Source organism: Triticum urartu, chromosome 5A (assembly GCF_056163025.1).
Source record: "Triticum urartu cultivar PI428250 chromosome 5A, HENAU_Tu73, whole genome shotgun sequence".
Classification (NCBI taxonomy): domain Eukaryota; kingdom Viridiplantae; phylum Streptophyta; class Magnoliopsida; order Poales; family Poaceae; genus Triticum; species Triticum urartu.
The window spans coordinates 608158434-608175558 of NC_141877.1; the positions used below are offsets into that span (position 1 = coordinate 608158434).

A 17125-nucleotide genomic window follows, 5' to 3' on the forward strand; every position below is an offset into this window, starting at 1 on the left:
GGAAAGCATATAGGGTTATTTGGAAAGTGTTTTTCAATGGAAAGCCTGGATCAAGCTACTTGAACATTGAGCATCAAGATCTATAAGGATAGATCAAAACGCTTAATGGTACTTTCAAATGAGCACATACCTTGACATGATCTTGAAGGTGTTCAAGATGGATTAGTCAAAGAAGGAGTTCTTGCCTGAGTTGTAAGGAATGAAGTTAAGACTTAAAGCTCGACCACGGCAGAAGAAAGAGGAAGGACGAAGGTCGTCCCCTATGCTTTTATCATAGGCTCTCTACAGTATGCTATGCTGTGTACCGCACCTGAAGTGTGCCTTGCCATGAGTTAGTCAAGGGGTACAAGAGTGATCCAAGAATGGATCACAGGACAGCGGTCAAAGTTATCCTTAGTAACTAGTGGACTAAGGAATTTTCTCGATTATGGAGGTGATAAAAGAGTTCGTTGTAAAGGGTTACGCCGATGCAAACTTTGACACTAATCCAGATTATTCTGAGTAGTAGACTGGATTCGTATAGTAGAACAGTTATTTGGAATAGCTCCAAATATAGCGTAGTAGCTGCATCTACAAGATGACATAGAGATTTGCAAAGTACATACGGATCTGATTGTTGCAGACCCGTTGACTAAAACCTCTCTCACAACCAAAACATGATCAAACCCAGAACTCATTGAGTCTTAATCACATGATGATGTGAACTAGTTTAGTGACACTAGTAAACTCTTTGGATGTTGGTCACATGGCGATGTGACCTGTGAGTGTTAATCACATGACGATGTGAACTAGATTATTGACTCTAGTGCAAGTGGGAGACTGTTGGAAATATGCCCTAGAGGCAATAATAAATTAGTTATTATTATATTTCCTTGTTCATGATAATCGTTTATTATCCATGCTAGAATTGTATTGATAGGAAACTCAGATACATGTGTGGATACATAGACAACACCATGTCCCTAGTAAGCCTCTAGTTGACTAGCTCGTTGATCAATAGATGGTCACGGTTTCCTGACCATGGACATTGGATGTCGTTGATAACGGGATCACATCATTAGGAGAATGATGTGATGGACAAAGACCCAATCCTAAGCCTAGCACAAAGATCATGTAGTTTGTATGCTAAAGCTTTTCTAATGTCAAGTATCATTTCCTTAGACCATGAGATTGTGCAACTCCCGGATACCGTAGGAGTGCTTTGGGTGTGCCAAACGTCACAACGTAACTGGGTGGCTATAAAGGTACACTACAGGTATCTCCAAAAGTGTCTGTTGGGTTGGCATGAATCGAGACTGGGATTTGTCACTCCGTGTAAACGGAGAGGTATCTCCGGGCCCACTCGGTAGGACATCATCATAATGTGCACAAATGTGATCAAGGAGTTGATCACGATATGATGTGTTACAGAACGAGTAAACAGACTTGCCGGTAACGAGATTAAACAAGGTATCGGGATACCGATGATCGAATCTCGGGCAAGTATCGTACCGCTAGACAAAGGGAATTGTATTCGGGATTGATTACGTCCTTGACATCGTGGTTCATCCGATGAGATCATCGTGGAGCATGTGGGAGCCAACATGGGTATCCAGATCCCGCTGTTGGTTATTGACCAGAGAACGTCTCGGTCATGTCTACATGGTTCCCGAACCCGTAGGGTCTACACACTTAAGGTTCGGTGACGCTAGGGTTATAGAGATATTAGTATGCGGTAACCCGAAAGTTGTTCGGAGTCCCGAATGAGATCCCGGACGTCACGAGGAGTTCCGGAATGGTCCGGAGGTAAAGAATTATATATAGGAAGTGCTGTTTCGGCCATCGGGACAAGTTTCGGGGTCACCGGTATTGTACCGGGACCACCGAAAGGGTCCCGGGGGCCCACCGGGTGGGGCCACCTGTCCCGGGGGGCCACATGGGCTGTAGGGGGTGCGCCTTGGCCTACATGGGCCAAGGGCACCAGCCCCAAGAGGCCCATGCGCCAAGAGAAGAGGAAAAGGAAGAGTCCTAAAGGGGGAAGGCACCTCCGAGGTGCCTTGGGGAGGAGGGACTCCTCCCTGGCCGCACCCTTCCTTGGAGGAAGGGCCAAGGCTGCGCCCCCCCCTCTCCCTTGGCCCTATATATAGTGGGGGAAGGGAGGGCAGCCCAACCCTGAGCCCTGGCGCCTCCCTCTCCCTCCCATGACACATCTCCCTCCTCCCGCAGCGCTTGGCGAAACCCTGTTGGAATCCCGCTACTACCACCACGACGCCGTCGTGCTGCTGGATCTCCATCAACCTCTCCTCCCCCCTTGCTGGATCAAGAAGGACGAGACGTCGCTGCTCCGTACGTGTGTTGAACGCGGAGGTGCCGTCCGTTTGGCGCTAGGATCATCGGTGATTTGGATCACGTCGAGTACGCCTTCATCAACCCCGTTCTCTTGAACGCTTCCGCGCGCGATCTACAAGGGTATGTAGATCCACTCCTCCCTCGTAGCTAGATGACTCCATAGATTGACCTTGGTGACACGTAGGAAAATTTTGAATTATTGCTACGTTACCCAACAGTAAAGATGTATATTGAGTGTAGACAAGAATTCAAGGTCAACCGATGAAGCAACCATCACTTGGCCTTCAAACATGGCTTTTCCTCTTGAAACCTAGATTCTTACTCGGAGATGGTCCAGTTTCTAAGTAGTGTTTGCCACAAATTTCATGAAACCTTGTCAACTATTTGCTAGAACATATTGATGCCATATAAGGGCACGGTGCCAAGTTTCATTTTTCAAGACTTCGTTTGCCTTTTTTAGAATAAATAAACAACCATCATGCTATGCTCGGAGTCGAGTCTTGGCACCCAGATGTTTGAATTGTCTTTTCCTTTATTGGATAAGTATTAAACATGGACTTAAGAACACAAATAGGATTATTAACCCAACTTTTACGTTTTTCCACGGACTTGCAGTTTAAATTTTAATTATATACACTAAATGACTAAAAATGTACTAAATGACTATAAAAGGGAGAGGGGAAAGAAAACAATACAAAATAAATAAATATAACTAATAAAAAAGAATTAGGCATAAATGCAAAAAGGAAAACCAATAATGTGCAAAACAAGGGTGTAGAAAAAGAAAATTATGTTTGCCCAGTGCCACATGGCAGAAACTCGTAAAAGCATGTGGTTGGTGGGGGAAATATCTGGTACTCCCACCCCTAGGGTGCTCCCGGTGCTCCAAAATTCTATAGCACATTTTTAAATGTTCGAAAAATTCTAAAACAAATCCAACACATTGACGCAATATCAAAGTATGTTGTCAAAAAAAATTGATATCAAAATCCGAAACGTAGCTTCAGAAACATAAATGAAAAATTCGACAGTAAATAGTACGCAACTTAAGTTGGGCCTTAGATTAGGCCCATTATCTCATTGATATCCATTTTGTCATTTTTGTATCTCGAGCAATGTTTCGAATTTTGATTTGAATTTTTTTAACAAGATACATTGATGTTGTGTCAATGTGCTAGATTTTTTTCAGAATTTTTTGAATATTTTAAAATGTGCTACCGAGTTTGGAGCACCGTGACCACCCTAGGGGTGGGAGTACTAGATATTTCCCCTGGGAAAGTATCCAGTGCTCCTAGCTTTGGGGTACTCCCAGTGCTCCAATGTCAAAAGACATTTTTAAATATTTTTCAAAAAAATCCGGAAAAAAAGAGAATGTTCACAAGGAATGTCACTACATCCCATAAAAATTTTAGATCCAACATCGAAATGTACATTGAGAAACAAAAAAGAAAAATACAGATCTGAATTGTATCAATGTTGCTTTTGTCTCTTCTTTACACTAGTCATCCTAGATTTCACATTTTTGTTTCTCAATGTGTGATCCAAGTTTGGACCTGAAACTTTTAGGGCTTGTAGTCACATTCATTATGAACATTCATAATTTTTTCGGAATTTTTTGAAATATTAAAAAAAAAATTATTGACATTGGAGTATCGGGAGTACTCCAAGGCTGGGAGCACCGGATACTTTCCCGTTGATGAGTGCCATGTAGCGGAACTTGGCAAACATGCGATTTGACGAGTAACATTTTAGTGTTTTTTCGTGGACGGCAAATGCCATATTTGCCTAGTACATGACGAAATGCACTCGGCAAACAACCTTACAATAGACAAAGTTTTGGATTCCAGTATTTTTTTCTTTTTGAAAGACGAGGCAAAAGACAAAAGACTTGCCTCATTTCAATAATTAAGAGAGTTGTTTTCCCGCAAAAAAATAATAATTAAGAGAGTTGTTACAAGACAGCCGAGGGCCAAGCATGCAAAGCCGTTACTCTCATGGCATCAAGTTACGCAAGCATTTCGCTCTTTGCCCCCGCCATAACCCAAAGCTTCCAGTATTAGACATGGCAGGGGAAGGGAGGTGACTGTGCCACTGCCAAAACGCATGTTAGACATGGTGCACAAATTACTGGGTTGCCCTGGATACCGTCCTCATGGTAGCTAGCTAAATTAATTGACAGCCACACATATAGTTGAAACCAAAGGAGTGGTCCAACACTTGTCGCCGGAGGCATGCTCCTCTCTCCGGAAGCCATTCCAAACCATGCATGCAGCGAGACGAGCCCCCGACCGTCCACTTTGCCCGTCAAAAGAGATGGCAAACAACTCGTATATAAAACCCTATGCAGTTTCACCGTCCGTCGCTCCAAACAGGAGGAGAGACACATGCACCAGGAATCAATTAGCGCTCAGCGTCAGCCATGGCCGGCCTGCCTCGCCTCGTCGTGCTCCTGCTCCTCGCCATCGCCGTCCCTGTCGCCCAGCCCACTCCCTACAGCGACAACCTCCAGGACGCGTGCAACAAGACGCTGTTCCCTAAAGTGTGCATCCAGTCGCTGACGACCAACCCGGAGAGCCGGACAGCGGACGCGCGCCGGCTGGCCGAGCTGTCCGTGTACGTGGCCAAGGAGGTGGGCACCACGGTGGCAGCGTTCGCTCACCACGAGCTCACCGGCGTCAAGGAGGACACCTTGTTCAAGTGCCTCGACGGCTGCTCCGACGACATTGAGGAGACGGTGGCGCACCTGAGCGCCCTCACCCGCGAGCCCACCTGCGCCAAGTTCCTCGAGATCAAGTCGTGGCTGTCCGCGACGCTGGGCGGCTCCAACACCTGTGAGGAGACCTGCAAGGACGCGCCCATCAGCGACGTCAAGAACGCCGTCGTAACCAAGAGCCTCGAGTTCGAGAAGCTGCTCCGCGTCACGCTCGACCTCATCACCGAGGCGTCTGGCTCCATGCCCGCCGCCGGCGGCGCGGTGGCACCCACGGCGTGGGAAGGCAGCACTTCAGGATCCTACGGCGCCAGCGCGCCGGACTCCTACGGTGCCAGCGCGTCGGGCTCCTACGGCTCCAGCGCGTCGGGCTCGTACAGCTCCAGCGCACCTGAGTCGTCCGACAGTGCCAGCGCGTTGGGCTCCTCTGGCTCCAGCGCGTCGGGCTCCTACGGCTCCAGCGCATCGGCCTCCGAAGCAGCATCCAGTGATGCGTCGGCGCCCTCGAGCGCACCTACCTCCGAGGCATCGTCAGCTGACGCGCCGAGCTCCTACGGCTCCAGCGCATCGGGCTCCGAAGCACCATCCGCCGATGCATCGGCACCCTCGAACGCACAAACCTCCGACTCACCGTCAGCTGACGCGCCGGCCTCCTCCTACGGCGCCGCCAGCGGGCCAGCTGCCGATGCACCGTCGTCATCCCCATCGGACGCGGACGCTCCATCTTCCGGGGCTGCCGACTCGCCATCATCAGGGGCATCATACGGGTCTGCCGGCGCACCGTCCCCGTCCGGGTCAGGCGCCAGCGCTCCTGAGGCCGATTCGACAGCATGAGAAACGCGCGCCCTGCTGATGCTTTGGTACCTAGGGTGAACTTTTTGGCTCTAGATTCTACCCGTCGTCTTGCGCTGCTGTGTGCAAGAAGATGCTCATACTGATGCACTTAAGGTCTTTTAGTCCGTGGTTGGTCGAGAAACCAAGTAGAATGGAATGTCATGGTTCCGTTCAAAGTGTAGTGAGTCAATTTTGTATGTTAATTTTTATTTAACTATTTATCATGGGTGCAATGTACAATTGGAAATGGTTCCTCCTCTGTGTTTGGTTGGAGAGATGAAATGGAATGGTTCCTCCTCTGTATACCTACGTGTAGCCACAACTTTTCTAGAATGGAATGGTTTCTCCTCTGTGTTTGGTTGGAGAGATGAAATGCAAAGAAATAAAATTTGAGCTCACCTGGTGGTACCTTTTGTATGTATAACAGGCAAAGAATATATATCACCAAAATGTACAACATATCAATATAAGCAGACAAATCAAGCTTGTACCTTATGTTAGTTGAGGAAGTCCATCGGAAAATTTAGTAATGAATCTCATAAAAAAATATTTAACACTAAAAATAGTTTGACACTTGATTATTTTCTTGATTTTACTGTTTACCCGAGCTCAAGCTCACATACCCCGCGTCCACATATCAAGCTTACGCTTTCAGTTCGTTGAGAAAGTGTACCGAAAAATTTCAGTAATCAATCTCATGAAATGAAAATAAATTTCACAAAAAATGGTTTGACACTTGATCGTTTTCCAAATGCATTGTTGCTTCCGGATCCTAGGGCGGCGACTCTGGGTGGCAATCCGATGGTCTTTGCTTCAGTGCGGCGAGGATATCCAGTTGTGGCCGTCGTTGGGCGGCGGCTCTACGTATCGGTCACAAGCCAGGGCAAAAATCACCGCTCGGCTGGCCGATGCTGCCTGCGACGACACTTACGGGTGTCATATATTCCTTGGGTGCGCTATCATGGCCCTGACCATGCTCCCTCTTAGTGACCCAGGGGAGACCCTGATTCAGGCTCATCGGAACAGGAGGGAGCTGCGTTGAGACGTTGTTCCCTTCATAAAGGCCCCGCCTTGGCTACTCGCATTGTCCTTGGTATTGGAGGTTGGGACACCTCATGTCTCGGTGTGGGTTGTCTCTCAGGTAATGGGCCTCGTTTTTTCTACCCGTTCTCTCATGTTGCTCTACGTGCGAGAATATATGTATGAAGCACTTGTGGTCTTTAGGATGTGTTTGGTTGAGGAACCAAGCAGAATGGAATACCGTGGTTCCACTCTAATGTAAATGGTAGGTTTGGTTCTTCGTATGGTTGCAGTCAAATGGTATAATGCAATGGTTCCATCTCAGTGTTTGGTTGGAGAGATGAAATTTATGAAATTTGTTTGAGCTCACCTCATGGTAGCCTCTCTTATGTATAACACACATACTCTATCGCCAAAATCTATCATTAGTATCGATATAAGCACACAAATCAAGCATATACCTTGGGTTCAGAGAGAAAGTTAATTGGAAAATTCAGTAATGAATCTCATCATATAAAAGGAAATATTTAACGCCAAAATAGTTTGACACTTGATAATTTTGGAACACCATAGCATCACAGAATTGTTCTACGTTTCATTCCACTCCGCTACGCAAACCAAACACACCCTAAATAGGAATGTACGACGGAGAAGGAGGGACAGGTCAGGAGGGTGTAGTAATGGGGTAAGCCTAAGTGTTGTAGTAAATGTTTTTATTTCCAATCAGGAGTAAAATTTTATAGGAGTGTAGGTAGGAGAGGTAGAAAAAATATGTTTCTCGTCTTTAGGGCATCTCCAATGCCGACCCCAAAAATACACACATCAATCTGGACTGAGCTGTCCGGACCCATTCTACCATCCAACGCGAGACCTTATCGGTCCGCGGAGTGGCCCGGACATCCTTTCCCCGCAAATTGGAAGCTAACTGGGGGTGGGGTGGGCTTTGCGGGAGTCCGGACTGCTACCAAGTAGGACTCCGACACCTCGGCCCACTCAACTCCCCCTTCCCTGTCCCAATCTCTCCCACTCCGCCCTTCTGGCCCCTTGCTTTGCATCCACACCCTCCTCCTCTGACGCGGCTACTATACCTCTCTGGATGCCGCGTAGGCATGGCTGGGCGCCTGCAACCCCACCCATGCGCTCACTTGCTTGTACTATGTCCCCGTCCACCCAGGATCCATCTGCAGCCAGGTATCCTCCACCCCGTATTGACATGGTCCATTGTGGACACCACGCCAAGTAGGTGTACGGTCAAATGCCATTGAGCTTATTTTTGAAATTCATGTAGTTTTTTAGAGCAAGAATGGTAGGGTACTCGGTGTAGGAGGATGAGTTGTTGTGCAATGCGTGGTTGGCCATATCTGCGGACTTCTTAGGCAGGAGCGCAAGGGGTGGGGTCATTTCACATCCGAGCACAAATTGCGCCCTAAGAAATTCATACATGAACACAATATGAAGTTGTTAGCATATCGATGGTAATACCATCCAGAACTCCGTCATAAAGATTTTTGATGCGGTTGATCGGCTGGAGGCAATGTGGCCATTGCGCGCAGCATGCATGGAGGTCATAAGTTCTGCCTCTAGGGCATATTTCCTTCAGCCTCCCACTTGCACTAGAGTCAATAATCTAGTTCACATCGTCATGTGATTTAACACCAATAGTTCACATCTTTATGTGATTAGTTCACATCTCCATGTGACTAACACCCAAAGGGTTTACTAGAGTCAATAATCTAGTTCACATAGCTATGTAATTTAACACCCAAAGAGTACTAAGGTGTGATCATGTTTTGCTTGTGAGAGAAGTTTAGTCAATGAGTCTGCCATATTCAGATCCGTATGTATTTTGCAAATTTCTATGTCAACAATGCTCTGCACGGAGCTACTCTAGCTAATTGCTCCCACTTACAATATGTATCCAGATTGAGACTTAGAGTTTTCTGGATCAGTGTCAAAACTTGCATCGATGTAACCCTTTACAATGAACCTTTTGTCACCTCCATAATTGAGAAACATATCCTTATTCCACTAAGGATAATTTTGATCGTTGTCCAGTGATCTACTCCTGGATCACTATTCTACTCCCTTTCCAAACTCAGTGTAGGGTATACAATAGATCTGATAAATAGCATGTCATAATTTATAGAACCTATGGCTGAGGCATAGGGAATGACTTTCATTCTCTTTCTATCTTCTTTCGTGGTCGAGCTTTGAGTCTTACTCAATTTCACACCTTGTAACACAGGCAAGAACTGTTTCTTGGACTGTTCCATTTTGAACTACTTCAAAATCTTGTCAAGGTATATACTCAACGAAAAAAACTTATCAAGTGTCTTGATCTATCTCTACAGATCTTGATGCTCAGTATGTAAGCAGCTTCACCGAGGTCTTTCTTTGAAAACTCCTTTCAAATAATCCTTTATGCTTTCTAGAAAATTCTACATTATTTCCGATCAACAATATGTCATTAACATATAATTATCAGAAATGTTGTAGTGCTCCCACTCACTTTCTTGTAAATACAGGCTTCACTGCAAATCTGTATAAAACTATATGCTTTGATCAACTCATCACAGCGTATATTCCAACTCCGAGATGCTTGCACCAGTCCATAGATGGATCAATGGAGCTTGCACATTTTGTTAGCACCTTTAGGATCGCCAAAACCTTCTGGTTGCATCATATACAACTCTTCTTTAAGAAATCCATTAAGGAATGCAGTTTTGACATCCATTTGCCAGATTTCATAAAATTTGTCAACTGCTAACATCATTCGGACAGAGTTTTAAGCATCGATATGAGTGAGAAAATCTTATCGTAGTCAACACCTTGAACTTGTCGGGAACATTTTGCGACAATTCGAGCTTTGTAGATAGTAACACTACTATCAGCGTTTGTCTTCCTCTTGAATATCCATTTATTCTCTATGGCTTGCCGATCATCGGGCAAGTCAACCAAAGTCCACACTTTGTTCTCTTACATGGATCCCATCTCAGATTTCATGGCCTCAAGCCATTTCGCGGAGTCTGGGCTCATCATCGCTTCCTCATAGTTTGTAGGTTCGTCATGGTCAAGTAACATGTGTTGGGGAACGTAGTAATTTCAAAAAAATTCCTACGCACACGCAAGATCATGGTGATTCATAGCAACGAGAGGGGAGAGTGTTGTCCACGTACCCTCGTAGACAGAAAGCGGAAGCGTTAGCACAACGCGGTTGATGTAGTCGTACATCTTCACGATCCGACCGATCAAGTACCGAACATACGGCACCTCCGAGTTCAACACACGTTTAGCCCGATGACGTCCCTCGAACTCCGATCCATCCGAGTGTTGAGGGAGAGTTTCGTTAGCACGACGGTGTGGTGACGATGTTGATGTTCTACTGACGCAGGGCTTCGCCTAAGCACCGCTACAGTATTATCGAGGTGGACTATGGTGGAGGGGGCACCGCACACGGCTAAGAGATCAATGATCTAATGTTGTGTCTCTAGGGTGCCCCCTGCCCCTGTATATAAAGGAGCAAGAGGGGTGCGGCTGGCCAGGGCATAGGCGCGCCAGGAGGAGTCCTACTCCCACCGGGAGTAGGACTCCCCCCTTTCCTAGTTGGAATAGGACTTGGGAGGGGGGAAGAAGGAAAGAGGGGGGGCGCCCCCCCCCCTTGCCCTAAACCAATTCGGTTTGGGCCTAGGGGGGCGCCCCACACTTCCTTAGCTTCCCTCCTTTTCCACTAAGGCCCATGTAGGCCCATTAAGCCCCCGGTGGGTTCCAGTAACCTCCCGGTAATCCGGTAAAATCCCGATTTCACCCGGAACACTTCCGATATCCAAACATAGGCTTCCAATATATCAATATTCATGTCTCAATCATTTCGAGACTCCTCGTTATGTCCGTGATCACATCCGGGACTCCAAACAACCTTTGGTACATCAAAACATAAAACTCATAATATAACTATCATCGTAGCGTTAAGCGTGCGGACCCTACGGGTTTGAGAACTATGTAGACATGACCGAGACACGTCTCCGGCCAATAACCAATAGCGGAACCTGGATGCTCATATTGGCTCCCACATATTCTACGAAGATCTTTATCGGTCAGACCGCATAACAACATACGTTGTTCCCTTTGTCATCGGTATGTTATTTGCCCGAGATTCGATCGCCGGTATCTCAATACCTAGTTCAATCTCATTACTGGCAAGTCTCTTTACTCGTTGCGTAATACATCATCCCGCAACTAACTCATTAGTTACAATGCTTGCAAGGCTTAAGTGATGTGCATTACCGAGAGGGCCCAGAGATACCTCTCCGACAATCAGAGTGACAAATCCTAATCTCGAAATACGCCAACCCAACAAGTACCTTCCGAGACACCTGTAGAGCACCTTTATAATCACCCAGTTACGTTGTGATGTTTGGTAGCACACAAAGTGTTCCTCCAGTAAACGGGAGTTGCATAATCTCAGTCATCGGAACATGTATAAGTCATGAAGAAAGCAATAGCAACAAACTAAACGATCAAGTGCTAGGCTAAAGGAATGGGTCAAGTCAATCACATCATTCTCCTAATGATGTGATCCCGTTAATCAAATGACAACTCATGTCTATGGTTAGGAAACATAACCATCCTTGATCAACGAGCTAGTCAAGTAGAGGCATACTAGTGACACTATGTTTGTCTATGTATTCACACATGTATTATGTTTCCGGTTAATACAATTCTAGCATGAATAATAAACATTTATCATGATATAAGGAAATAAATAATAACTTTATTATTGCCTCTAGGGCATATTTCCTTCAGTCTCCCACTTGCACTAGAGTCAATAATCTAGATTACATAGTAATGATTCTAACACCCATGGAGCCTTGGTGCTGATCATGTTTTGCTCGTGGAAGAGGCTTAGTCAGCGGGTCTGCAACATTCAGATCCGTATGTATCTTGCAAATTTCTATGTCTCCCACCTGGACTAGATCCCGAATGGAATTGAGGCGTCTCTTGATGTGCTTGGTTCTCTTGTGAAATCTGGATTCCTTCGCCAAGGCAATTGCACCAGTATTGTCACAAAAGATTTTCATTGGACCCGATGCACTAGGTATAACACCTAGATCGGTTATGAACTCCTTCATCCAGACTCCTTCATTTGCTGCTTCCGAAGCAGCTATGTACTCCGCTTCACATGTAGATCCCGCCACGACGCTTTGTTTAGAACTGCACCAACTGACAGCTCCACCGTTCAATGTAAACACGTATCCGGTTTGCGATTTAGAATCGCCTGGATCGGTGTCAAAGCTTGCATCAACGTAACTGTTTATGATGAGCTCTTTGTCACCTCCATAAACGAGAAACATATCCTTAGTCCTTTTCAGGTATTTCAGGATGTTCTTGACCGCTGTCCAGTGATCCACTCCTGGATTACTTTGGTACCTCCCTGCTAGACTTATAGCAAGGCACACATCAGGTCTGGTACACAGCATTGCATACATGATAGATCCTATGGCTGAAGCATAGGGAACATCTTTCATTTTCTCTCTATCTTCTGTAGTGGTCGGGCATTGAGTCTTACTCAACTTCACACCTTGTAACACAGGCAAGAACCCTTTCTTTGCTTGATCCATTTTGAACTACTTCAAAATTTTGTCAAGGTATGTGCTTTGTGAAAGTCCAATTAAGCGTCTTGATCTATCTGTATAGATCTTGATGCCCAATATATAAGCAGCTTCACCGATGTCTTTCATTGAAAAACTCTTATTCAAGTATCCCTTTATGCTATCCAGAAATTCTATATCATTTCCAATCAACAATATGTCCTCCACATATAATATTAGAAATGCTACAGAGCTCCCACTGACTTTCTTGTAGATGCAGGCTTCTCCAAAAGTCTGTATAAAACCAAATACTTTGATCACACTATCAAAGCGTTTATTCCAACTCCGAGAGGCTTGCACCGGTCCATAAATGGATCGCTGGAGCTTGCACACTTTGTTAGCTCCCTTTGGATCGACAAAACCTTCTGGTTGCATCATATACAACTCTTCTTCTAGAAATCCATTCAAGAATGCAGTTTTGACATCCATCTGCCATATTTCATAATCATAAAACGCGGCAATTGCTAACATGATTCGGACAGACTTAAGCATCGCTACGGGTGAGAAGGTCTCATCGTAGTCAATCCCTTGAACTTGTCAAAAACCTTTCACAACAAGTCGAGCTTTGTAGACATTAACATTACCGTCAGCGTCAGTCTTCTTCTTGAAGATCCATTTATTCTCAATTGCTTGCCGATCAACGGGCAAGTCAACCAAAGTCCACACTTTGTTCTCATACATGGATCCCATCTCAGATTTCATGGCCTCAAGCCATTTAGCAGAATCTGGGCTGACCATCGCTTCTTCATAGTTCGTAGGTTCATCATGATCTAGTAGCATGACTTCCAGAACAGGATTACCGTACCACTCTGGTGCGGATCTTACTCTGGTTGACCTATGAGGTTCAGTAACAACTTGATCTAAAGTTTCATGATCATCATCATTAACTTCCTCACTAATTGGTGTAGGTGTCGCAGAAACCGTTTTCTGTGATGAACTACTTTCCAACAAGGGAGCAAGTACAGTTACCTCATCAAGTTCTACTTTCCTCCCACTCACTTCTTTCGAGAGAAACTCCTTCTCTAGAAAAACTCCGAATTTAGCAACAAAAGTCTTACCTTCGGATCTGTGATAGAAGGTATACCCAACAGTCTCCTTTGGGTATCCTATGAAGACACATTTCTCCGATTTGGGTTCGAGCTTATCAGGTTGAAGCTTTTTCACATAAGCATCGCAGCCCAAACTTTTAGAAACGACAACTTTGGTTTCTTGCCAAACCATAGTTCATAAGGCGTCGTCTCAACGGATTTCGATGGTGCCCTATTTAACGTGAATGCGGCCGTCTCTAAAGCATAACCCCAAAACGATAGAGGTAAATCTGTAAGAGACATCATAGATCACACCATATCTAGTAAAGTACGATTACGACGTTCGGACACACCATTACGCTGTGGTGTTCCAGGTGGCGTGAGTTGCGAAACTATTCCGCATTTTTTCAAATGTAGACCAAACTCGTAACTCAAATATTCTCCTCCATGTTCAGATCGTAGAAACTTTATTTTCTTGTTACAATGATTTTCAACTTCACTCTGAAATTCTTTGAACTTTTCAAATGTTTTAGACTTATGCTTCATTAAGTAGATATACACATATCTGCTTAAATCAACTGTGAAGGTGAGAAAATAATGATATCCGCCACGAGCCTCAACATTCATCGGACCACATACATCTGTATGTATGATTTCCAACAAATCTGTTGCTCTCTCCATAGTTCCGGAGAACGGCGTTTTAGTCATCTTGCCCATGAGGCATGGTTCGCAAGTACCAAGTGATTCATAATCAAGTGGTTCCAAGCGTCCATCAGAATGGAGTTTCTTCATGCGCTTTACACCGATATGACCTAAACGGCAGTGCCATAAATAAGTTGCACTATCATTATCAACTCTGCATCTTTTTGCTTCAACATTATGAATATGTGTGTCACTACTATCGAGATTCAATAAGAATAGACCACTCTTCAAGGGTGCATGACCATAAAAGATATTACTCATATAAATAGAACAACCATTATTCTCTGATTTAAATGAATAACCGTCTCGCATCAAACAAGATCCAGATATAATGTTCATGCTCAACGCTGGCACCAAATAACAATTATTTAGGTCTAATACTAACCCCGAAGGTAGATGTAGAGGTAGCGTGCCGACCGCGATCACATCGACTTTGGAACTATTTCCCACGCGCATCGTCACCTCGTCCTTAGCCAATCTTCGCTTAATCCATAGCCCCTATTTCGAGTTGCAAATATTAGCAACAGAACCAGTATCAAATACCCAGGTGCTACTGCGAGCATTAGTAAGGTACACATCAATAACATGTATATCACATATACCTTTGTTCACCTTGCCATCCTTCTTATCCGCCAAATACTTGGGGCAGTTCCGCTTCCAGTGACCAGTCTGCTTGCAGTAGAAGCACTCAGTTTCAGGCTTAGGTCCAGACTTGGGTTTCTTCTCTTGAGCAGCAACTTGCTTGCTGTTCTTCTTGAAGTTCCCCTTCTTCTTCCCTCTGCCCTTTTTCTTGAAACTAGTGGTCTTATTGACCATCAACACTTGATGCTCCTTCTTGATTTCTACCTCCGCATCCTTTGGCATTGTGAAGAGCTCGGGAATTGTTTTATTCATCCCTTGCATATTATAGTTCATCACGAAGCTCTTGTAGCTTGGTGGCAGTGATTGAAGAACTCTGTCAATGACACTATCAACCGGAAGATTAACTCCCAGCTGAGTCAAGTGATTATGGTACCCAGACATTTTGAGTACATGTTCACTGACAGAACTATTCTCCTCCATCTTTCAGCTATAGAACTTATTAGAGACTTCATATCTCTCAATCCGGGAATTTGCTTGAAATATTAACTTCAATTTCTGGAACATCTCATATGCTCCATGACGTTCAAAATATCGTTGAAGTCCCGGTTCTAAGTCGTAAAGCATGGCACACTGAACTATTGAGTAGTCATCAACACGCAACTGCCAGGCATTCAAAATGTCTGCAGTTGCTGGTGCAGGAGGTACACCTAGTGGTGCTTCCAGGACGTAACTCTTCTGTGCAGCAATGAGGATAATCCTCAAGTTATGGACCCAGTCCGTGTAATTGCTACCATCATCTTTCAACTTTGCTTTCTCAAGGAACGCATTAAAATTCAAAGGAAGAACAGCACGGGCCATCTGTCTACAACCAACATAGACAAGCAAGATACTATCAGGTACTAAGTTCATGATAAATTTAAGTTCAATTAATCGTATTACTTAAGAACTCCCACTTAGATAGACATCTCTCTAATCCTCTAAGTGATCACGTGATCCAAATCAACTAAACCATGTCCGATCATCACGTGAGATGGAGTAGTTTTAATGGTGAACATCACTATGTTGATCATATCTACTATATGATTCACGCTCGACCTTTCGATCTCCATGTTCCGAGGCCATATCTGTTATATGCTAGGCTCGTCAAGTTTAACCTGAATATTCCGCATGTGCAACTATTTTGCACCCGTTGTATTTGAACGTACAGCCTATCACACCCGATCATCACGTGGTGTCTCAGCACGATGAACTTTCGCAACGGTGCATACTCAGGGAGAACACTTATACTTTGATAATTTAGTGAGGGATCATCTTATAATGCTACCGTCAAACAAAGCAAGATAAGATGCATAAAAGATAAACATCACATGCAATCAATATAAGTGATATGATATGGCCATCATCATCTTGTGCTTGTGATCTCCATCTCTGAAGCACTGTCATGATCACCATCGTCACCGACGCGACACCTTGATCTCCATTGTAGCATCGTTGTCGTCTCGCCAATCTTATGCTCCCATGACTATCGCTACCGCTTAGTGATAAAGTAAAGCATTACAGGGCGATTGCATTGCATACAATAAAGCGACAACCATATGGCTCCTGCCAGTTGCCGATAACTTCGGTTACAAAACATGATCATCTCATACAATAAAATTTGGCATCATGTCTTGACCATATCACATCACAACATGCCCTGCAAAAACAAGTTAGATGTCCTCTACTTTGTTGTTGCAAGTTTTACGTGGCTGCTACGGGCTTAGCAAGAACCGTTCTTACCTATGCATCAAAACCACAACGATAGTTTGTCAAGTTGGTGTTGTTTTAACCTTCGCAAGGACCGGGCGTAGCCACACTCGGTTCAACTAAAGTTGGAGAAACTAACACCCGCCAGCCACCTGTGTGCAAAGCATGTCGGGAGAACCAGTCTCGCGTAAGCGTACGCGTAATGTCGGTTCGGGCCGCTTCATCCAACAATACCGCAGAACTAAAGTATGACATGCTGGTAAGCAGTATGACTTATATCGCCCACAACTCACTTGTGTTCTACTCGTGCATATAACATCAACGCATAAAACCTGGCTCGGATGCTATTGTTGGGGAACGTAGTAATTTCCAAAAAATTCCTATGCACATGCAAGATCATGGTGATGCATAGCAACGAGAGGGGAGAGTGTTGTCCACATGCCCTCGTAGACCGAAAGCGGAAGCGTTAGCACAACGCGGTTGATGTAGTCGTACGTCTTCACGATCCGACCGATCAAATACCGAAC

The 17125-nt window shown here is 44.9% G+C and overlaps 1 protein-coding gene and 1 pseudogene across 1 annotated transcript; one reads left to right on the forward strand and one right to left on the reverse strand.

The window, feature by feature from the left end:
- Positions 1–4692: 4692 nt before the first annotated feature.
- On the forward strand, positions 4693–6118 carry LOC125506171 (uncharacterized). The gene has a single exon (XM_048671033.2). The coding sequence runs from the start codon at positions 4748–4750 to the stop codon at positions 5870–5872; it is 1125 nt and encodes a 374-aa protein (XP_048526990.1). The 5' UTR covers positions 4693–4747; the 3' UTR covers positions 5873–6118.
- Positions 6119–12725: 6607 nt separating this feature from the next.
- Positions 12726–15710, reverse strand: LOC147973308 (uncharacterized; annotated as a pseudogene).
- Positions 15711–17125: the final 1415 nt, after the last annotated feature.

Bases quoted from the DNA above. Each gene is read 5' to 3' on its own strand.
- LOC125506171 (XM_048671033.2), top strand. From the start codon at position 4,748: ATGGCCGGCCTGCCTCGCCTCGTCGTGCTCCTGCTCCTCGCCATCGCC.